This window comes from Terrapene carolina, unplaced genomic scaffold (genome assembly GCF_002925995.2).
Source record: "Terrapene carolina triunguis isolate 2854851 unplaced genomic scaffold, T_m_triunguis-2.0 Scaffold242, whole genome shotgun sequence".
Classification (NCBI taxonomy): Eukaryota; Metazoa; Chordata; order Testudines; family Emydidae; genus Terrapene; species Terrapene triunguis.
Window position 1 is genome coordinate 5,176,096 of NW_020664593.1, and position 24,562 is coordinate 5,200,657.

General features: G+C 46.1%; 1 protein-coding gene across 1 annotated transcript in view; it reads right to left on the reverse strand.

Moving 5' to 3' along the window:
• The window catches only part of VANGL1 (VANGL planar cell polarity protein 1), a 53,829-nt gene that overhangs the window by 25,500 nt on the left and 3,767 nt on the right, over positions 1-24,562 (reverse strand). Inside the window, exons 2-4 of the mRNA XM_026657391.2 lie at positions 19,865-20,154; positions 18,516-18,642; positions 13,749-14,356 (exon numbers count right to left, since the gene is read on the reverse strand). Coding sequence (XP_026513176.1) covers positions 13,749-14,356; positions 18,516-18,642; positions 19,865-19,935 — 806 coding nt within the window. The 5' untranslated portion in view covers positions 19,936-20,154. The remainder of the gene's footprint in view (positions 1-13,748; positions 14,357-18,515; positions 18,643-19,864; positions 20,155-24,562) is intronic.

Below are 24,562 nucleotides of genomic sequence, written 5' to 3' on the forward strand. Positions count from 1 at the left end.
CCAGGCTGGAAGACATGCTCCCAGCTGCCGTATTGACAACCTTAGAAGCTAATGGCTCTGTGTCCGGTTAGTATTTATTTGTATTACAGTAACACCTAGAAGCCCTAAAGCATTAATTCCCCTAGAACAGATTTTAAAATATATACATATAAGCCGCTAACGCTCACAGAGCAGAGCGCCAGCCCATCTTATTGTTGCCAGTTCACATTTGAGGCTGGCGCAAGGAACTGAAAGAAGCAATAAGTCACTGCCTCTCCCTAGCCACTCCACCACCACAAACCAAGAACACCCAATGAGAAACAAACCAAGGCCTGGCCAGATGCCCAAAACCCTCATTACAGGCTTGAGCCAGTTCTCATTGAAGCTAACGGTAGCTGGATCAAATCCTAGGAGGAGGTGGGGACTGGATCTCAGAAGCTAGCTCAGATTTAGGATTCTGCCAAGCATGCTGCCAGTATGCCATACCGACTGTCTCCACACCATGGTTTTGTGAAGTGGCTGAGTATCCCTGTGGGAGTGAGAGAGAAGACTAACTTGTTCATTTTTTAAAAAAAACAAACAAACCTACCAACTGCTAGCACTGAAACAGGCCTAAACAGTGAAAGGCCTCCATTATCAATTGATCGACCAGGCTAGGGGGAAAGGCTGACCGAAGCACAGAGATGGCAATTTACACGAAGGGACAGTTTCAGGAAGTCGATCCACAACATCTCAAAATGAATGGCTCAGCAGGCACTCTGAACCTGCACAGCATCACCCAGCTTAGTACACACAGGTGCAGTACGTAGCAGCACAAGCCAGCTGGTCATGCCAGCTTCCTTACAGTAAAGTGAACCCATCCGCCCTTAGCTCTTTGAAGGCTTGAATTAAATCAATCCAAGGGAACAATTTGCAGGCTAATTACTACTGGGGACTATCAATGCTTGCTACAGAAGTTGGTCTTATGAGAAAGATCTCAGCAGCAGGAAAGAGTGGAACAGCAGGTGACAAGAAGTGCTGGAGGAAGAGATCTGGAGGGCTCCGGAGCTTGGATGCGAGTTTGAGTCTCATTTCTAGGTCAGCGATTCCAATCCAGACTAAGTCTGTAGCGAACAGAAGTTATCACACAATATCTGGGAGCTTATGAGAAAAGCAAGTTGATGGTCTCAGTTCCTGATGTCCAAATCACAAATGGTCCCCATTGCTGACAGGGGTGCCAAAAACTGACCAGGACATGGAGAGTCAATGTCACTTTCACTCTGGAGGTGGGTTCTTTAGGACAGGGGATGAGGCACATAACTGGCACCATACTGCAGGAGGCATGTGCTATCAAGTGCTGCTCTTGTTCCGCAGACAAATAGACTGCAGTGTCCAATGCTGTCCCTCCACACTGTCCACTAGCACTTAAAAAGGCAACTGCAGAGAGACCTAGAAAACGAACATGTTCATTTCAATATTCATCAGTAATCCACCAAAGCGGCAGACACAACCTGTTTCTCTCAGGCTTCTTACTAACATAAGACACCAGCTCATAAAGAACATCAACAAGAATTTAGTGTGCGTTTTTGTTTTTTTTTTTTAAGAGGCACAGAAACATTTAACTTCCAAAAAGCATTTTAGTGTAAAACAGAATTTCTAGTTTTGGATTAAACTCCCACCAAAGCACTTTGGATAAAGAGTTAGAAAACAAAGGTAGACACCAAAAGAGCACACAGCATATTGTTGGTGCTTGACTGAGTAAACAGCCCCCCCCTTCCCCTTTTCTTGCTTCCTAACAATGAAAGCTGTCTATAGGGAGTGCTCTGCCTAGGAACCCAGGACTTAAGTGCCAGTGTGTAGCTGAGCACAGGAACAGAACCGGGGATAGGGGCCTGGGCGCCTCGTAGCACCCAGGAAACAGAAGCCCTCTGACCTTGCTGCTTTCGGTCACTGGCCCTACATCTATGGCTCCTGAGGCGGGGTGGTGGTAGGGGTGGTATAGAGATTCATCCTTCTACAGCAAATTCACCACTAGCCTAAGCAAATATCTCCATTTACATCAGTGGATTTGTCCCGATTTATACCTGCAGTGGATTCAGACCTGAAAAAAACACAGTAAAAATAAAAACAAATGCAGAAACCCTAATATAAAAACCTCTAGCTTCCTCCAATTTCCCTTTTCTTTTTAAATATGGAAAAACCTATTTCTTGTACATATGCAAAATTGAATCAGCTCTCTGAGTAATCATAGAATCATAGAATCATAGAATATCAGGGTTGGAAGGGACCTCAAGAGGTCATCTAGTCCAACCCCCTGCTCAAAGCAGGACCAATTCCCAACTAAATCATCCCAGCCAGGGCTTTGTCAAGCCAGGCCTTAAAAACCTCCAAGGAAGGAGACTCCACCACCTCCCTAGGTAACGCATTCCAGTGCTTCACCACCCTCCTAGTGAAATAGTGTTTCCTAATATCCAACCTGCCCCTCTGCTATGTACATTGGCCAAACTGGACAGTCACTACGCAAGAGGATAAATGGACACAAGTCAGATATCAGGAATCGCAATATACAAAAACCTGTAGGAGAACACTTCAACCTCCCTAGCCATACAATAGCAGATGTAAAGGTAGCCATCTTACAGCAAAAAAAACTTCAGGACCAGACTCCAAAGAGAAACTGCTGAGCTCCAGTTCATTTGCAAATTTGACACCATCAGATCAGGATTAAACAAAGACTGTGAATGGCTATCCAACTACAGAAGCAGTTTCTCCTCCCTTGGTGTTCACATCTCAACTGCTAGCAGAGCACCTCACCCTCCCTGATTGAACTAACCTCGTTATCTCCATACTGATTTATACCTGCCTCTGGAAACCTCCACCACCTGCGTCTGATGAAGTGGGCATTCACCCACGAAAGCCCATGTTCCAATACTTCTGTTAGTCTTAAAGGTGCCACAGGACCCTCTGTTGCTTGTAGCTGAAGTCGACGTACTTAGATCGACTTACTGCGGTGAGTCGACTGCTGCCGCTCCCGTCGACTCTGCTTGCGCCTCTCGCAGCGGTGGAGTACAGGAGTCGACGGGAGAGTGCTCGGGGGTCGATTTATCGCATCTAGACTAGACGCAATAAATTGACCCCCACTGGATCGATCGCTGCCCGCCGATCCAGTGGCTAGTATAGACATACCCTCAGAGGCAAATCCTCAGTTCCTCCAATGATGCAAACAGTCGACTATAAATATTCTCCCAGACTGGAGGTTCAAAAGGATCCTAGCAATTCAGCACTTCAATGGAAACTCCAGCTAACAGAACGCCTCTCTACCTCCCACTCCCCCCACCCCCAGCTTTAATAAGAGTCCATGTTTTAAAAAGGGCATAAGGCTAAATCAATTATCTTTCTTATGCTAGGTGAGATGGTTGAAGAGCCTTTGTGAGCACTACTAGGAAATTCGCCCCCATGCACATACATTAATAGCTTTAAAAGTTAAAGAAGGAAATTATATTTAATGTATTTGCCCAGTTTTAACTTGAAGTAAATAAGCAGGAGAAAATGTTCTAAGTAACCATTAGAACAGTTTTAAATTCATACATCAGTGTAGTAAGAGATTCTTTTTGTTTAAAAGGGTCTCATTTGTTGCAACAAGGCAAAAGCACTCCAGTCTCATTCCAGGTCCTGGCCAGCAACCTGACTGAGTGCTATCCCAGGGAAAGGATCATCCATTACTTGATTCCTGGCAGGGCTCAGGATTAACAGATTCAGCATTCAAAGGCAGTTTGCCATTACTCTGAATTAGAACAGCTTTAATCTCTTTTGGGGATATTTCTCGTGATTCTCTCTCAAACCACCAAATTTTGCCACGAAGCTACTCATAGCTGAACGATGGGGTTGAATACAGACGTACAGGGGCAATAAGCTGAACTACATTTTAGGCTTGGTCTGCACACAGACTTGCAGAGATGTATCTACTTGGTTTCCCCAAACAGAGGAGTTATTTCAGTGTCAGTCAGGGTGAGGACATTCATTTCAGATGGGAACCAGCTAAAGTCAGTAGCTAGACTTCCACTAAACCAACATTAGCCACTTTCTTCCAAACTGGAAGTCCACACAAACTTGCATGGAAGTAACTAAACCAGTTAAATTCACACCTTTTGTTATTTCTGTGAATAAAAGACCAGCCTTTAGGGGCTGTTTTGAGACTATGCCGTATAGGGCCGTGTGTGAGAGGGACCCCATCTCACACACTCCATTTCTAAGCCAGAGCTCAATCTCCCATGCAGGGCACGTCTTGACTGCAAAGTTAACTTGAGTTACTCCTCTCAAGTTAGCCCAGCTCAAATGAGAGCACCCCACTGCGAAGCAAGACTCAGGTCCGGTCCATACTTAAAATTTAGGTCGACATAGCTAGAGAACTCAAGGGTGTGAACAATCCACACTGCTAAGAGCCATAGTCAAGCCAATCTAACCCATGTTGTGTTCACAGCTAGGCAGCTGATGGAAGAATGTTTCCATTGACCAAGCTACCATCACTGGGGGAGGTGGAGTTCCTGTAGCAACGGAAAAACCTCTTTCATTGCTGTAGGAAGCATTTATGCTGTGGGATTAAAGCAGTGTAGCTACAGCACGCTACCTATGCTGCTGTAGCATCCGTAGCGTAGATATAGCCTCAGTGTCCACAGTAGCGCTGCATTCATCCTTGTGTCTCACTGGGACTTCTGGGAACACATCCCATGGTTCTTAGTGCTGCAATAAGATGAACTGCTCTATAAATTCTTTCCCAGGGAATTGCGGGAGAACTTGAGCACACAGGAGAATTGAGGGAAGGGCACTGGAGGACAAGTGGCTCTTGAGTGATACTCGCCTGCATCCAGTACTAGAGTAGTTGTGTCAGTAGCTAAAAAGTTTTAGCTTATACCCTGCCCCTAAACAGGACAGCCAACTTGAGTTAAAAACACTAGTACACTTGAATTAAGGGTTGTATGTGTGGAGGGGACCATGGTGGGGAAAACTTTTTTTTTTTTTAATTTAATTCAGGTTTTCTATTATAAGTTTTCATTTTAAAAATAAATCTGTTTAAAATGAAATGTGAGTTTAATACAGAATGTGTTACAGCCTAAACTTATTATCTCTTAAGACATTTAAATAAAAAAAATATGCTGAATCCATTAGCCTCTATAAAAACTGTGTTAAAGAAAACATGTTGATTTACATCAGCCTTGGAGAATGCACGTTTCTTTAGAAAAATAACTGAAGTACAAATGGAAAAGTGATTAAAATTGATAATTTAAATCAAGGCTTTCCACTTGGTGATTTAAATCATGGATTTAAATTGCCTTGATTTAAATCAATCAACACTGGAGGGGACTCAGGTTAGGATTAGCTGCCATTTTACTTGATATTTTTTATATTATGTATATATAGGGAATGAATAACATATTTATTGAAAACAATTTCTTGTACACCAGGTCTGGACCTGTATTACTTTGATGCAATCCTAGTACCCCATGATTTGTCACAGGGAGTCTGTGTTAAAAGTTTTGGGGTTTTCTTTTTTCAGTGTTTGTAGATGCCTGGGCCTTTTCTGTAGTGGCCACAAAGTTCACAGTAGGCACTTCAGAGAAGGCCAGCTGGCCTTTTGGGTGGCAGGACAGCAATGGAAGAGGGAATCAGATGACAAACCCATAAGTACAGGGAATGCTGAAGTGCTTGTACATCTACTGCTGTGTGCTGTCAGTTTGCAGAACTAAAACAAGGAGAAAAATCCCTGCAGACTAAGCCATGGCCCCTCAGGCTGCCCTTCAGGAGATCACATAGTAAGAGGAAGAGAAAGCCAGAGATTAATAATTGACTCTAGGCCCTTCACCTGCAAGTACACATTCGGGACTGTTAAAATATTAAGTTACAAGTATTCCAAAAATGTGAAACCATCACTCCAGGGAATAAAGGTCACTCCCCAGTCTCTGCTGGTTGGAGCTCCTGTAGTAGCAGAGAGCAACTGTTACACTGGTTGGTGTGCATCATACGACACTTCACACTCATGTTTTTGGGACGCAAAGCAATTGAAAAAAACCAAGCTCAGGCTCCCATAAAAGGTGGAGGCTGCAGCCCAGTAGCTTGCAAGGCCCCAGGGCTGCATCATTATCTCATTAACATATCCTATTTCAACAGAGTGTCAAGAATAGCTTTCTACTACCACCGCACATCTCAGGAGAGGATTCCACCGCACTAACTTTCATTACACTAGCCTTGCCTCCAAACCTGTGAGGTAGATGGGGAAACTGAGGCATAGAGGTAAAATGACAGGAATAGGGTCTCACAATGGATCGGGCAGAGGCAGGAATAGAACCCAGGCCATCTCAGCTCCCATTCTTTTATTCTGACCCACTGCCTAATCAGTTTTTGGAGGCAGGAGTCCAGTTCTAGATTTAAATCAATATTTAAAAGCCTGCTGGGCAAATCTGTGCAATAAGGGAGTACACTGGTTATACCCATTCTCTTCAAACACACGCACAAAACCAACCAGTCAACCAAATAGACTTTGGGGGTTGAATTTCTAAGTGTGGTAACCTAGGGAAAACTGTAGCACACAGGCAGATCACCCTCCATCAGATCTCTGAGAATGCTCATTTGTAACAGGAGGGGGCTAGTAGTACCAGACTTTGCTGTTAGATTCAGTCACCAAGAAATGCTCCAGTAGACAGTGGCACTGCTTCAACTGCCGTAAGAAATCCTGATGCTCCCTTTGCCGGTGCACAATACAGACTGTGTCAGAGCAAGCTGCCAGACAGACAAACCCTCATAAAAGGGAATTAAGAAATAAAAGGTTCCTACCAGCATTCATTTCCAGGTGCGAAGGAGCCCACAATACCAGCAAAAAGGATTTCAGAGAACACTGGCACAGTCACTTGTATGATACCTCTATCACTGTGGCCACACACCCCCACCCCCCAGCTGGATGATGCAGCAGGCAGCTGTTGCTCCTTGTGTGTACAAGGAAGTGGGGGTAGGGGAGGACCAGGTAGGTCAAGTGTCTGGGACACCCAGCACTAGACAGCAACCAGAACTCAGTTGGATCAGATATTATTTGGTGGTTGAAATGCATTGGACTCTCAGTGCAACTCCCAGTGATCAACTGCCTATATCAGAAACTACTGCTGACATGCCCAGAGCAGTAAAGAACTGAATGGGTCTGGAGGCAGAAGAGCTAGCCTCTCACCCCTGGAGAGGGCCCAAGCAAGTCACTGTTGCAGTCTAGTGGCAAACAGGTGTGGGGAAGCTTGCACTGTCATTGTCTGTGCTGGGCCAGTTCTGTAGTCGGGAGGACTTCAGTTTCCAGGGCATCAGGCTGGCACCTTTCACCAGCACTAAAAGGCTACATTGGGGCTGACTGCATAGGTTCCGAGAGAGCTTTACATCCTCAGTGGCAATTAGCCACTTTAGCAGAATGACACTCAGCTTCCTAGGAAGTTCTGGGCTGGCTAGCATGACGAAGCGGGGAAGCTGTGGGGAATGAAGAGTTGTATCATACAGAAGTGGGTAGGGCTAGCTTCGATTTGAGAACACCCTACAATTCTACCACCATGAACATTTTAGAGATGGTGCAATTTAGCAGGGAATGAGCAAGTGGGTGTCCAATTCCACTTAGGCTACTGAGTTTGACTGTGGAGTTGGCTGTGCTACTCCACTGAGCACATACTCAGCCTGTGGAACTTACTGCTACAGGAGGTCAGTCTCTGATACAATAGCTGAATACATTTCAAATTACTAATAAAATTGGTAGTTATAGGCCAAGCTCAGAGTAATCAGATCTCATGCTTCAGAGCAAAGGCTGATCACTGCAGGAGGTTTGGAAGACCACACTTTCCTAACCTCTTTATCAAGGGGTTGGATTCTCCATCCCTGGAAATTTTTAAGTCAAGATTGTATATTTTTCTAACAGATATGCTCTAATTCAAACAGGAATTAATTCAGGGAAGTCCTATGTGGTCTATATTATGCAGGTCAGACTAGATCACACCAATCCTGTCTGGCCTTATAATCTATGAACCTCAGTGAAGAACAAATTGGCCAGATACCTAAGGGAGTTTCTTCACCATCATTTGCAGGATCATGCCCTACCTGAAGCAAGAGACGACTGAATGGGCCATTGCTCTGATCTGGTCCAGTAAACCCTGTGATGGAGAATGGGGGTAAGAGGTAGGTACTCCATGAAGAGCTTGCATTTGGGGGGGCTGAGACAGAGTGTCCGTAGCCTCCAAGAAAAAAAGTTTCAACAGGACTCTGGACAGAAAGCAGAGTTTTCTATTCCGTTCAGATGATGCACAAGTATTCTCGCTGACTAAGGGCATGTCACTCTTTAAGCATTGCCTGGAGTTAGTGAGCCACACTTCAGGAAAGGCTTAAACATGCAGACTTTGGTTTGAGGAACCTACTTCCCCCTACCCTTTGTTCCTTTTCAGTCCATTCCCCTCCCCACACACTCCAACTATGCCCGCTGCACCAACTGGAGGAGCCTGGATACAAGAGGCAGCTTATCAAATGAGATCATTAAGTGCTGAAAACCCAGAGAGCAATTTCACAAGTGCCAGGCCTGCTGTTTGTTTGAGTATTGAGGAAAGAAGCTGATTGTACTGGATACAATCAGAAAAGAGGTGGCATAAATTTGCCCTACACAACTCTGCCAGCACAGATTACTCCTGCTTTGCATTACAGTCCACAGGTGTGGGTGGACATTCGCAACGTATGCCTCTATGGACAGTTATATTATCTTCTGCTATAGTGGGAGGCGAGCTTTCTCTGAGGTCTTTCATATAGGCCTAGATGTGGTGACTGCATCTGCTCTGTTGTTGATCACTGTGCATGCAACAGCACCTCTAACCTGGAGGCATTAATGACTTCTAGATGGAGATGGGTCTAGAAGGGATGGGCAGAGTAGTAGCAGATGGGGGTGTAGCTACAACCAGTTTCTTTCTTGGCCTCTTGACTACAATTAAGGTCAGGTTAAATATCCCATATAGCTTTCAGCAAGGATTATATCCTACCTTTGCAAAAGGATGGGCAAGGATCTAGTTGACACTGTAGTCCAGCGGTTGCCAAACTGTGGATCGCAAGCCGCATGCGGCTCTTTTACAGTTAAAGTGCGGCTCACGGAGCCCTCCATGTCCCTCCCCCCGCCCCACCTCCCCTACGCCCGGGGGAGGGGAGCTTGGGACCTCTGCCTTGTAGCAGGGTTGTGGGATAGGGGCTTCTGCCGAGCGGGGAAGGGGGTGTCGGGGCTTCAGCCGCGGCTCTCAAACTTCTGAAGATAGTCATATGTGGCTCAGAGGGTCAGTAAGTTTGGCCACCCCTGCTATAGTCCTTTCCAAGTACACAGCCTTTCTGGATTAAAGACAGCCAAGTACATCCACTTGTGTGGATCGCACTGCAAATGTTGTGGCCGGATGTCCAGTAGAAGCTAGATTGAGACTCACAAACTAATCTCACAGGCAGCTTGTTTAAAGGAGGTGAAAGGCTAGGGCAGATCTGTGCTCTCCACCACAGACCTGGCATTGTACAGACCCATATAATTACAAATGGACAACTGTGAACAGTGTCACCTGTCCCTCCTCCACTGCTCCTTGTTCTGGGAAGTCTTGTCCCATCCATGTAACAGGGTGGAAATAGACTCTATGACCCACTAATGGCCCTGTTTAACCCAAATCATTCCAAGATAATGCAGGCGCCTGACACTAATTCTATCAATGTTTACAGACAAATAATTACCATGTGCTTCTGAAACCATTCATTTTCCTGAGCTGTCTAGACTAGCACTGCTTTAGGGTGAGTCGGGGTTGGGGGCGAAGAATGCATATTCATTTGAAAGGAAGAGAATAAATTTAGCGGCCTGATTAAGAATGGGAGGGGTTTTTAAATGGGGCCTTTGCTAACAACCTATGAGGCATCCAGAAAATTTTGGGAGGAACTGGCCTGAAAGAGCAACAGATGCCCGGGTTTTGTGATACAAACAGGGACATTAAAAAATTAAGTCCCCAGAATATCAGTCCTGCTGATAGAGAATGCTTTATTTTTCCTTCTCTCTCCCTTCCCCTTTCTGTTCACACCCCTTTCCCCTGCTTTCACTCCTACCATCTGCTTCCCGACCCAGTCTCGCTTGCATGTTCCTCTGTTTTCCTTTCTTTCTCTGAGTTTTGTTCATCTCTCCTCTTTCTTTCTCACTCTCTGTATCCATGTGCATTTGCTGAACAGGGTTGCAAACAGCCCTCATGTTGTGTTCCTCTGCCTCTCAAGCGATTTCACCATTACCAGCAGTGCAGCAAACATCATAAACTTACCAAATAAAGCAGGGCTTCGGCTTGGCTGCACAATCCTGGGTACAACTCCACCTTCCACCTGCATTGCAATGCCCCACTCCCTGCTCCCAAACAAAAATCACAGGCCAGGAGGTCCTTAAACTGGGCAGCTAAACTTGAAATCTTTGGAACTGGTGTGGTCCCTCTCTCAGCACTTTAGCCAGCCTGCTAATAGGAACCACTCTTGGAAGAGAAGTGACCTGAGCCTGCCAGAGCTGAGAAGAAGTCCTTACTGGCAAGTTCAGCTCCACCCCATTCCTCCACTCATTTGGAGCCAGCACTGGTGGAAAGTTTTCCATCCGAACCTCTCTGAGAAACAACATGACCTCAGGAGGTCATCTAGTCCAACCCCCTGCTCAAAGCAGGACCAATCCCCAAATGGCCCCCTCAACGATTGAACTCACAACCCTGGGTTTAGCAGGCCAGTGCTCAAACCACTGAGCTATCCCTCCCCCCAGATATGTTGAAAGCTCTCCCAGCCCATCCCAAAAAAGCATGCTAGACACTCGACGGAAGGGGGTGGAGGCGGAGAAGCGGGGCTCAAAACTGCGGAGTTGGAGAGAGACAGATAAGTGAAGAAAGGAACAAACTGCTTGGCCTTAGGATGAGAAGTCAGTCCATTTATTCCAGTTACCATGCCAGTTAAATATCACTGACCGAATAGTTAGGTGCAGCTAGGGATTTTCCAAAATAGCCAGATATATCAGGCTCTAACAGAAGACCTGTTACAACTTTAGGCCTCATCCTCCTGAGATTTATGCAGGTGCTTAACCTTAAGCATGAAGTCAATGGACTATTCACATCTACGAGCTTAGTTTCAAGCATGTTTGCAACAGAGGCCCTACTATCTATGAATACAAACCTAGGATTTCCCACCATTTTGTACTAAAACACTCAAAAGCAAGAATTTAAATTTTTTTTTTCCTTTAGGAAAAAACAGATACCCAAAGTTAAGTTTTAAAAATGCAGAACTCTTCTTCTTGTAACAATGGCATCTTCACACCCCAATGTGTGAAGTATTAGTGTATAGATGAATTCTTACTTTGGTGGCTACCCTTCAGTCTCTCTGGGCTGAAAGGTCTTGGTCCTTGCCTGATAAACACTAGAACCGATCACTGAAGAATCTTAACATTATGTGATCTAAACTCTCATATAGGCAATAGATTAATTATGCTGATAACAACAGTGTGGTCCTACAGATTTAAGTGCTTTACAAACAATAAGTTAAGCCCCGCTACTCTGCCACTCTCTATGAAGATAGGTATCTTCTCCCATTTTACAGGGGCAAAGAGTTGAGCTAACTTACTCAGAGTCACATGAGTCACCAGCACAGCCAGGAACAAGGACCAAGAATCCCAATTCCCTGGCTCTTGCTCTAACCACTAAGCCCTACTTCAAAGCAATTCCACTGCTATGCTAGCAGGCTGCATGAGACTGTGTTCATATATCCACTTAAACCAGCAGACACTAATCTCTCCATCTGCAGCAGATCTGTGCGCGCCACAGGGATCTGGACAGGATAAGTTTGACAGATGTTTAATCCAGACACTAGTTGACAGGATCTTCCCTTTCATGCTTGAGGTCATTCCCTCCCCCAGCCTGAGAAGCCATCAGTTTCATGGGGTGAGGGAACCAGAAATAAGCCTTCTCCCCCCAGAAAAGTTCTAGCCAGCGTGACCTGGCCTTTCCCACACTTGAGAGAGGCAGGAACCTCAGCACGAGGGGTGGGTTGTCAGGCATGAGTCATACAACTAAGAGTATCAAATGACATCTAGGAGGTGCCGGAGTGCTAAGAAGGTCTAATAACTTTTAGGCACCCTGGCCCCACCTAGACACCTACAAAGTAGAGCGTACGACCCACCACCAACTGAAGCAGCAAATAATCTAGAAACCAAACTAAGTAGTAACAATATAGAGCAACTGAAAAGGCAGCCAAAGCTTACATATGGGACTGACAGCAGCTGAAACAAATACTCCAGAGTGTGGGGTCTTCAGTTATCCTAAGAGGGGAGGGAGAAACTGGGGTAGCTCTTTCAAGAGGAGAAAGTGCCACATCCTGGGAGCTGCTACAGCAAAAGCTTGCTTATCTGTATACCAAGGGCATGCAGACAGAACCCCTTCACATCAAGTAGCGTCAGGGTCCAGACGCACAATAGGACAAGCCTTGAACATAGCCCCCACCCTGCCCCCATCTTCATCTGAGGCTTGAGAAACCAAATCGTCAGTTTGAAAAAAATTCCAATCTCATAGCTGCTGATCACTTAGCATAAAGGACCCCTTTCCCCCTGGCTACCCAATGCAGGAGCATTTAGGGATTCTTCAGGCAGTCCCAATGCTGGCTCTTCATAGGAAGAGAAGAGAGGAAAGCAGGACTAGAGCAGACGTGGGCAAACTATGGCCCGCAGGACCGTCCTGCCCGGCCCCTGAGCTCCCGGCCGGGGAGCCTAGTCCCTGGCCCCTCCCCCGCTGTCCCCCCTCCTCTGCAGCCACGTTCTGGCCCGCCGTTCCCGCTGGGAGGGTGCAGCTGGCTCTGGCTGGGTGTCACAGCTGCGAGCTCCTGCTGCTGGTAAGCGGGTGGGGAGCGGGGAGGTTGGGTAAGGGAGCGGGGGGTCCTGGGGGGCAGTCAGGGAGGAGGGGGTGGAGGTTCTGGCAGGGCGGTCAGGGGATGAGGAATAGGGAAGGTTGGGAGTGGGAGTCCCGGGGGGCCTGTCAGGGGGCAGGGATGTGGATGGGGTTGGGAGGGCAGTCAGGGGACAGGGAGCAGGGGGGGTTGGATAAGGGGGTGGGATCCCGGGGGGCAGATAAGGGGCAGGGGGGTGTCCTGGGAGAGAGTGGTCGGGGACGAGGAGTAGAGGGCGGTTGGATAGGGGGTGGGAGTCCGGGGGGGGCTGTCAGGTGGCAGGCATGTGGATAGGGGTCGGGGCAGTCAGGGGACAGGGAGCGGGGAGGTTAGATGGGTTGGGGGTTCTGAGGAGGGCAGTCAGGGGGCGGGAAGTGGGAGGGGGCAGGGGCCAGGCTGTTTGGGGAGGCACAGCCTTCCCTACCCGGCCCTCCATACAGTTGCACAACCCCGATGTGGCCCTCAGGCCAAAAAGTTTGCCCACCCCTGGACTAGAGGTTAAAATACAGGCCTCGGACTGAGGAGATCTGCATTCAATCCCCAGCTCTACTGGCTCTTACCGTGGGCAAATCACAGCCTTTGTTCCTGTTTCACTATCTGTGAAATTGAAACATTCCTTTCCTACCCCACTGGGGAGCCAATAGGTTTAATTTGTTAATCTTTTCTTTATGAAGGACTTGGAGAGCCTCAGATGGGGAAGGATAGAGAAACCCAATGGATATCACGTTAACAAAACCATGCTCAATGGATTGCATTCTCGGCTATTGCACTTGGATCTTTACACAGATTTCCAGACATTCCCCTGCCCCCAAGAAATTTCAACCTACCTCAGGTGCCCCAAGCTATAATATCGCGACTCTCCATCTGTCGACCGCACCACCTTGACCGTGAACATGGGCTGCAGTTGCCTCAGCTCCAGCAGCACAATGGCTAGATAGTGAATGAAGAGGAGAGCATCTACGAGAGACACCGCATACTGCACTATCCCCTGGTAATTGGTATCCTTGGAGTCCAAGATGCGGACGCCATAGAAGAGCCAGTAGGAAAAAACAAACAGGAATATAAGGACCAACAGGAGGGCCCGGAACACGAACACTCTCGGTATATCCGCCTTCGGCTGACGGAAGAACAGAGCCCAGGTCCCAATCAGAAGAATCAGGAGTTTAAAAGCCACAGAGATGAACAATCCCTCGCAGACGGTGCCACATGGCTCCAGTTCATCCCGCCACAGGATCTGGGGTAAGAGAATGAAGGCAATGGGGGTAAGGAAGACGAGGAGTCCAAGGACAGCAGCCACTGTTAAACCAAGGTAGCGTTTGCAATCCAAGCCAACACTGTCCTCCAGATCCTTACTGATCCTGGCAATGTCCTCCTGGGAGATGCTGTGCTCCGAGGTGCCTGTGATAGCGGTTGTGGTCTCACCCCAATTGTCATCCTGAAAGGGAAAGAGAACAAGGAAACATCAGTTTATCTCAATTCCTGACATTCTGTGTTTAGCAGCCAAAGAGCCACATGGTCGCCAAAGAAGACTGGAACCTGCCACAACACAGCTGAACAGCAGGTTTAGAATCCCCAAAATGTATTCAACAATAATGTGGGAGGGTGGGAAGCAGGGGTAAATGGTCTAACCAAGTTTGGAATTTTTTCCTGCATCTACAGCCCCAGGAGAGGTGACTCAACATAAGAATGGCCGTACTGGTCAGACCAATGGTCCAACTAGCCCAATATCCTGTCTTCCAACAGTGGCCAATGCCAGGTGCTTCAGAGGGAATGAGCAGAACAGGCAATCATCAAATGATCCATCCCCTGTGCCCATTCCCAGTTTCTGGCTAACAGAGGCTATGGACACTCAGAACATGGTTTTCTATCCCTGTCCATCCAGGCTAATGGCTGAACCTAACTTTTATCTAGTTCTTTTTTGAACCCTGTTATGGGGGGGGAGGGATAGCTCAGTGGTTTGAGCATTGGCCTGCTAAACCCAGGGTTGTGAGTTCAATCCTTGAGGGGGCCACTTAGGGATCTGGGGCAAAATCAATACTTGGTCCTGCTAGTGAAGGCAGGGGGCTGGACTCGATGACCTTTCAAGGTCCCTTCCAGTTCTAGGAGATGGGATATCTCCATTAATTTATTAATTTATTTATTTATTATAGTCTTGACCTTCACAATAACGTTACATGCTGATTATTGTGCATGGGTCTTTCCTTTCAGGTCCCTGAAAGAAAATCAAATACCCTGCCAATCTGTAGGGACAACAAAGATTACATGTTACGGTGTGAGCGTGAGTAGAAGAAGGGGATTCATGAAGGGAGCATTTGCTCCTGCTACTTAGAGATCTGGAGAGCCAGCCCTGATAAAGAAACCCATAAGTTAAAAATAGAGGAGCCCACCTCCTGCAGATACAGAACATTCTGTAAATGCAGGAACTAGCGCTCTTCCAGTCCGCAAGTACTTATAAGTGCACTACAGAATCCACCTGCAAGAGAAATTCGGTGTCAATGGTCAGCAATGAGTCGAGTGCAATTATGGTTATAGTGAAACCTCATCCATAGTAAAGTTGTGACATAAGTGGTTTCACTTTCAAAGGGTTCCACTGCATATTTTCTCAGTCTCCCTCACTAGTGGAGGAAACATTACACACACCCTCTGCTGAACTGTTTTAGCCAATGTTTGTCAAGCTAACAACCAGCTCTCCAGCAGTTTGAGATAGATATTTATAGGTGCTGGGCCTTGTGAATTTGTGGGTCTCTACAACACCTGTTAGCTCCTATATTAAAGTACTGGATGTGTCCAAAAGCTGTTCAACCTGAAGCCAGCATATTTGAAAAGTAGGGACAATTGCCAAACAGTCAAATTTCAGTCTACATTAAAGTTTTCTGAAAGTCAGCAATAAAAGGATTCCGACTCCAGAGAACTTCTGCCACAGAGATCCTGCACACTGTTCTTCCTACTCCATGATGCATCTGCTTGGACACACCTACACAAGGCAAGGATAAAGAGTTAATCTGACATGTATGGATCTGACTTGGAACTGCTGTTCAGGGAGCGACTCAGACTTCTGAAGACTTGACAAATTTACACCAGTGCATTCCAAACTGCATTAAAACTTCTAGACAGTAGGTAGATTCCTTCATTCCACATAGTGGCACCTTAAGCCTTTGTAGTCACCAAATCAGTCATTAGCACCCCAACGTGTTTTCTGGAAGAGAAAAAGATATCCCAGTGCAAGTGTGTCAGTGACTGACAGGAGAAAACCTTTTTGGCTTCTGCACGGAAATATGCTGACAGAAGTGTTTTAACAGAAACAGGCTTAACTGAATTGACAGAGGTAGTGACGTTGCGTTGTTCTCGTTCTGTGGTTTCAGGGCCTCCATCTAATCAGGGCCATCAGCCCAGTATCTAATAAAATCATTACAATCACTTCTCAAAAGAGTTATAAAAAAGATTAAGTCTAAAAGTATCCTTGTGACAGGAGCAGACTGAGGCAGCATAATTATTTAGAATAGCTCCAAGAATTTCACTTCTGGTGCAATTTGGGACATTAATATCTCAGGCCTAAAGCACTGAGGTTTTAAAAAGAGAGGGAGACCAACCACAGCCAGCATCTTGAAATGGTCTCAGCAACGTTAACACGTTTTGTAAAAACAGGCCCTGGAAAGGCCTAACGAGTTCTCCAATGGAGTGCAGTACTAGAGAACTCTGCCGTTTGCTAGCACCTTCCATATGATCATCTAAGCATTTTCGACACATTAGACTCTTAACCCCTCACCCACTCGATGAGGTGGACCAATATAATTACCCCCATTTTACAAATGGAGAAACAGTGACAGAGAGGGGAAGTGACTTGCCAAGATCACAGCAAGTCGGGGCCAAAGCCTAAAACAAAACACACAAGTCCTGGTTCCCAGCCTCACTGTTCTAACAGTTCTTCGCATTTAAAATGGCATTATCAAGAGTTCATGCAGTCAAGTGGAGCTACTGAGCTAAATTTGTGCTGAAAAGCTGCCGGAGCATAATGTCTTTGAGTTGCTAAGAGACAATCCTTCTCATATTGTTTTTGTATTTTTCTTCGCTTTTTAGTTTACATTACTAGAGAGATTTGCATGAAGATAAAGACCTGTTTCTTAAGAACTCATCAGCATATTTTGCACCACCTGACACAATAAACTCACCCATTCACAACTGTTTAACTGGCAGTTTGTGAAAGCTATTGTCCAAAAATCAAAGAAGGTTTATTTATGTACCTCCATTTGACACCCTCTGCAGTGGCATCTGGGTGCTCTAACAACTATTAACGCATACATTGCTGGTGGGGAAGAGGCAGCAGACTGAGGTCTGGTCTACATTGGAGGCTTACATTGGTGTAACTACGGCGCTCATGGGGTGTGAAAAATCCACACTCCCTGAGCAAAGTAGTTATACCATCCTAACACCCACCCCCAACCCTCCAATGTAGACCGGGCTACATCAGCGGGAAAGCTTGGTGTAGGAGCATCTTCATTAAAGCGCTACAGTGGTGCAGTTGCACTGATGCAACCTTTTATGTGTAGACAGGCCCTGATTCCCTGAGAGAGTTCTTGGTTTTGTGTAAGACATCAGTACTAACCTAAAAAGTACATGCAGAAAAAGAGTGAAACATAGGATGCACTGAAACACTATTTGGAAACTATTCCAAGTTTGTCTTGAAGTGTCACTGCTCTTTAAGGCTACTATTCACACAGTATGACTGCTTCAACCCATGGAGCTCCCGGTATAGAAGGGCCGCTGTTCTGATCCAGATACAATATAGAAACAGTAGCTTTCCATTCTTTGCCTGACCTAGTGTCCATATACCTACTGCATGGACTCAATTTTTTGCTGTCACTCCTTTTTCTTATATTTGTTGTAGATTGTCTCTTGCTTTCCTCTCTCCACTCAGCATCTTGGTCGCCTGTTCTGTTACCTTTAGAAAGAGGTTTTTTTTAAAAGGTCTAGTGAGGGGGGCTGGGTTGGGTAACTATCCTTGATCAGATGGTAAAAACAGCTGGCTTGGTACGTTTGGCATGACACAAAGCATTGGTGATTCAGTAGTAAGCGCTCTTCGAAAGCAATAGTGAACTAAAGTCCTCAGTGTGGTCAGACAGGGCATTGTACTACTGAAAGTGATGCTTTCAGAAGAGACAAAACAAAAGTCCTGACCACTTGTAAGCTCAAAGGTCCCATGCCTTTTAATACAAGAGTGGAGGTATAATTGGATCCTTGCATTCTGCCTCCCTAAAAGCCTGTGACCATTTCAATTCTTCATATTTTATCTTTAATCATGTGTTATGCTTTGTTAAATTGCTACCACATCCCACCACAGAAGTAGCTACATTTTGGTGGTAGGTGAAGTGATGCAGTCCCTATAGGTAGAGAGTTTTGCAAAGCAGTTTAAGGCCTGAAAAAAAAGCAAAACAGCATTAACTATGATCCAAAGAGCCATTCCTGCCTGCTACCAAGAGTCCAATGAACACATTTCCATGAGCGTGCAGGCAGGCAAAGACAGTCACCAAAGCAGAATGCTGTCCCACAGCCCGCGCTTTGCCCATCCACGTCTCCATTTGCTTCCCATTCCTTACCTGACCCTCTTCTGTCCGAGAGGCATCATTCCCCAGCAGCGGTTCCGCGGGAGGCGTCTGGATGGTGACTGATTTCTCTGACCTACTGCCATCTTTACTCCGTGGCGATTTGTGCCTGTCCCGACTCCTTTCCCATAAATAAAGGCAAGGGGAGAAGAAGATTACAGGACCCATTCACCAGAAGGCATCACAGACTCAGCCCTCCCAGTGAGATCTAGTCACTTTCATTAACCTCCTGTAAATCAAGAAGTGCCCTAGCCTCTTGCCAGTTACCTTTGCGATACAACCTTCCACAACATAAACTCCACCAGCTATGCCTCCAAGGAGGTTGGGAGCCAATGTAGATCCCACGTCTGCAGATGGTTTCTGGCAACAGGATTGTAGAGGACTCACTCCACCGAGGAGCCTGCACCTGCCCGTACAACATGACCCTCTTTCCAAACTTTAAAGGACAGCCTGATTCCAGGTGCCATCTCACATGCCAGTCCCCCAGGGCATGGCACATTAGTTCGGTGCTCACAGAGAGCTCAGAGCTGTATAGGACAGTCCCTGGCCTAGAAGACTTAAATTAGAAACTTTGTACCTATTTCTTCCCTTCTCAATCCCTGGTCACAAACACCTCCTACCCCAGCAACATCAGAAGAGGCCTGGAGAAGGGGACACTCTCCCACATGTATCCTCAGTGTAAACTCAGGGAGTACTCCCTCTCCCCAAAGGATTTCAGAGGGAGATGGGGGGTTGGGGGGGGGAGTCAGTAATCAAGCTGTCTCAAGGGGGCTGAGGTAGTACTCAAGGGAGCACTGACAGCAATATTTAGACTAAGATCTTCAGGACAGGGAATGTCTGGGTTCATACAGCACCTACCACAGTGGGACCCTGATCTCAGATGGAGCATATATATATTATATATAAAAATAATATGAAAGCCACAGGCAAACTTTGCCTATTTTTAGCTGTTTTTCTAAACACCTGAATTACCCACAAAAGGTATTAACATGGCAGCTGAGGGGAAGAGAAACTTTGCCCCTAGCTGAGGAAGACAAACAGGAGTGGAAAAAAAGGAGGAGAAATAGCAAGCATCCGTTTAAGAAGCTGGTCAGTCCTCCATCTGGGGACTCTATCCAGCCCTCTCAGTTAATGACTGAACTAACCAATCTTTTTCCATCTCCACCTTCTGTGGCCCCATTTCTAGTGTCCTGAGAGAGAGAAAAAGTCATCCCACACTTTGCCTCCTTTAGAGCCACAGTGTTTTGGTCTGCGAGGGGCTTCAGCATGATCTATGGAAGAGGTCATGAGACTGTGACACTGCCCAGCCTAAAGGACTAATTTGTTAATAACGGTTTCCATACCCTTGTCTGTGGGCTTTTTTGGAGTGACCTGAGTAGTGGGAATATCCCGAGTATGTCGATTCGGTATCCATGGCAGCAGACACCTGCCCCCCGCTGGGAGGGGCACTGATTGCCTTCCTTAGAGGGTGAGCAGCTGTTGCTACTGAGGTGGGGTCCTCAGAGAAAGTACTTTCCTGGATACTCTCAGCGTCCCAACCATGAGTAGCTCCAAAACATCAGGCAGCCAATGACTTTCCACCTAAAGAAACTCTAAGGAGGGAAGAGCAGGTGCCTTAATCTTCAATACCAACCTAGGAAAAAAGAAACAGATGGGTGTACAATACTGATACTCTACTAAGCAAAGCAGCCACATGCTTACCATGGTAGGCCTCGTCCTCCTTCCCCTGTAGCATCTATCAACATTTGTCACACCTGGTCTAAGCACGTAAGCTCTTGGGGACAGATACCACATCTTTTTTGTTCTGTCCATATATTTGTGGAGTAATAAATTATAAAATAAGCAGCTCCTGCTATACACAACGCAGCCCCATTTATCTCAAAGTCTCCAGAGGACAGCAGAATCTTTGGATAAACAGAGGGGTCTAGTGAGGGAAAGGCAACACAGCCCATGCCGGCAGCACAGTAGATTTCTGTAACTCACTACTGGAAAATGCATAAAGATGCATTGGGTTTGAGTCTCCACCACCATCTTGCCCTGTCTGTCACTTACACCTGTGCAAAGTAGATATAAAAATGTTACCAAGTCAGAATGATAATATTTTACACTCACATTGCACAGGTATAAGCGCATAAGGGGCAAGGCAAAAGAGAATCAGACCCACCGTGCCTGAACCTGTGTTGTTTTCATAACTACAAGGTGTGTCCATTTTATTAGCATTACTAACTATAAAATATCATAGATTACAAGGTCCCCTCTCACTTACCATCTACATGCTACTTGGGCTCAGAAGTGCAGCTTTTTAAAAGTCATAGGAGTCAGGGTAGAGATTATTAGATCACATTTACTTTACACACACCCTGGATTTGTGCAGCATTTGTTTCCTGGAGTATATTTTGTAGGGCATTCTGGTGTGTGACATCTTTGTAATGAGGAAGAAAGGGAACATGTTTTGGAAAGAACAAGATATTGGAATAACAATCAAACATGTCCAGTAGCGAAGGACTGGTGGACACTAATCCCTTTCATTTTGAGGAACCCAAATTCACACTTTGGATTAGGTTACAAGTTAAATTGATTAGCGGATAGAGGAGCGATTTGCCAGTTTTCGCGATGCACACAAACAGGGCTGTCACTACACAGATCCCCAGACTCTAGAACAGTAGGTGGCTGGACTGCAGCTCAAGACAGCGGGCCCTTGGCAGAGCTTGGTGCTTGGCATGAGGAAGGAGGGAGCAATCTTATACATTTCCTGCCCAGGCTATTCCTGCCTCTCATCAGTGTGGTGGCCTTTACTTTCATTGGTGTTACATTTATTTACAAGTTCTAAAACGAGAGAGTTTGCTTTCATTAAATCCTCCAATTATTTTCTGCTCACAGCAATTTTCACACCTCTTGCAAGAAATACTCAACCTCCTTCAAAAAGAGCAAGAGTTGGCTTTTTAACTCATCTGGGCTAATCTTTTTAACATCTCATGTGCTAATTAATGATGTAAGTGTATAGCACACTCATTACAGTGTATAAAGTGTACAGAACAAAACAAAATGCCAGCCCCATGGAGTTCACAGTCTGATGGAACAAATGGGGACAATATTACAAAATGTTACATAGATGGTGGGAGCTGCAAGGCCTTGTCAAATAGGTGGGCGCTTGCAGGAGTTATTTGAATGGAGAGGGCATTGGCTGTGTGCATGTTAATCGGGAGACGGTTGCAGCTATAAGGCAGGAAGGTCTCCTAATGAAAGGAGGCATGAAGCTGGGTGGGATGCAGGAGGGTAGAGACCCAGGCAAAAGCAGAACCATGCAGAGATCTGAAAGCAAGTAGGAGAGGCTTGAAGTGTAGCCAGGAGATCAGAAGCTAGTGCAGATTTGTGTGCAAGGATGGCCGTGAGAAGAAAGCACCCGTAGCAGAACACAATCAAGAGAAACCACCTAGAGCCATAATCTGCAATTCCCGTAAATCAGCAAGACTTGCATGCAATAGAGGAGGAACATCCTGAATTAGACAGAAGTTGCAAGTAAGAAGCATGGGCTCAAAGTCATTATTTCCAATCACAAATTGTTTGTGGCCTTACTCAAATCTATTCTTTGAGGACAGCTATCCTCCCCACTAACACATGTACCCCTACGATGGGAACAGCAAAGTGGGGAGGAGAAGAGGGCTGTGTGTATATCCGAAGAGAGGTAACCACCCCTAGTATAGAAATTACACTAGCTTCTACTATAGAGACTAACACTCTTACCTCTCAGAGGTTCTCCATGCACTTTGCAAACATACATTACTTAAGTCTCACAGCCTCCCTGGATGGTTGGTATTATCCCCATTTTACAGATGGAGAAACTTAGGCATAGAGGGCAAGTGGCTTGCCCAAAGATCACACAGCAACTCAGTGGCAGAGCCAAGAATAGGAGTATAATTCCCCACCCCCTCCTCTAACTACAACCCTAAGGGAGTAACCAGTGCTAGGACGTAGAAATTCCTTGTGTGTTAGCGGTGGAGCTTTTTATTGAGGGGATGGCGGCAGAGAGACAACACATGGCATACTGCTTTACAGGCACGAGCATCTTTGTTGAGAGTCAACATAGCATTTCAGCAGACCGACACTACAGAGAAAGTATCCTGGCTTTCCCCGCATGAATCAAGAGCAGGCAGTTCTCATTCTGAGGTAGGGAGAGGTGACAAGGGATCAAGCGGAGAACATGCACCCAGGGCAGGCAGGATCCTGGTGTGTGGGTGTGTGTAAACAAAAGCAATGGTTTTGATGCAGCTCCACAAAAAGTCAACGGGAGGCCCTCAAAAAGCCAACCCTCTTGGATCAATCACCACCAACAGCAATACCCTTAACACGAGAGTTCTGCAACACCTCACAGCCTTGGCCACAGGACACTGACGGTTAAACAGAGCGCTCTGCCAAGGCTGCAGCAGGACTGCTATGAATGGGCACTATATCTGTTTGAATTCAGTTGGGAAAGAGACACCACTGGTTTTGCCTATCAGCCAGCTAAGGGCACCCAAACTTTGGGCAACCAAGGGCTGCACTGGCAACTTTCCAGAAGCCTGAAGACCATACCCAATTTGAGCAACACCACAGGCAACCTCCTTTGGAAGACTGCAGCGACCACAATCCTACAATGCTGCATTGACATGGAGTGTACACACCCCACACCCAGGTCAGGCACGGAAGGGTGTGTGGTATGTAGCCCACTGTAGGAAATGGCTAAGCCCAGCTGGGAGAAACTCCCAAGAACTGCCAGTGGGGGTGAGAGAAAGGAAAAAAGAAGAGTCCTCAGGGAGGGCTCATTAGGTAGTCCTCGACTTGCAGGCCCAGAAAGTAATGGGAAGGCTCCTACAATTAACATTCTGCACAGAGCGGACATGAGTGCAGTGCCTAGCACAATGGGACTGAACCTGGTTGTGGCCTATAGATGCTATCACAATAAAAGTAACAATAAATCTCCTCATGGCCCTAGGACATGGGCAACTGTACTGTACAGAAGCCTTATCTATTCACAAGCTTGCACCAGTTTAAACCCCAATTTAAGTTAAACTGGTTCAACTTTGTTTAGACAAGGCCATCATCTTGTGTGACTACTCAAGGATGCCCTGATTTGGACACTTTGGACTGGCACTGAAGGAAGTCCTTTTGGGCACCAGTGTGTGGTGGGGCAGGGCTTGGGTAGGACTTGGACTGTGTTCGTCCTTTTCGCAGCCCATAAGGGAGTTGCAAACTTCATCCAGCTGCTGAGTACGTGGGGATACAGAGCCCTGCTATGCTCCCAAAGGGAAGGTGGCTATGCTGGCAAGAAGAGCACTAGCCCTTCACATCAAGATAAATCACTGCATATCAAATAAGATATTTCTGCTGTACCCTGTGGAGACCCTCTGTAATTAAGGTTGCTAAGTAACTTATTGTAACTCCCTAGTTTCAAATGCTCATAAACCTCTCATAAAAATTTCTTCTTTGGAATGGCCATTTTCCTTGCTTAGGGCCCAAGCCTGCTGCCAGTGAAGTCAGTCTGGTCATTGATTTCAAGAGAGCAAGGCCCGGGCTCAAGGCAATTACAAAAAAAAAAAAAGGTTGAGTTGAGTTGGTTGCATTCAGCCCTTTGATTTACAAATGTGAACAAAAATACCCAGCCTTCTGTGCTACCCCATCAGTTTCCTCAGAGTTTCAAGGTTTGCTTATGCAGTGCTTGGGAAGATAACTCTAGATCAGTTCAGTCTTGAAGTTTCAAATTTAGTAAGGAATTAATCTTTATGCAGGTTTAGAACTTCTACTGAATTAGAATTTGGCAGTTAGTTTGTGAAGTTACGTGCATTTGAAAATGCCATTTGGAGCATAAGCAGCAGAAAGCATCCACAAGTACACACATGTTCAGTTAAGTGTGCAGTTGGCCTCGATATTTAAATGGCACCAACTGTCTATTGGCCAATGGAGGCCCATAAGCTGGCAAACAAGGGAAATTTCTCCCAATTTAATTTAGTAAAGACTTGGAAATTAAATACAAAAACCTAAAAGCTGTGTTAAGGCAATGTTAG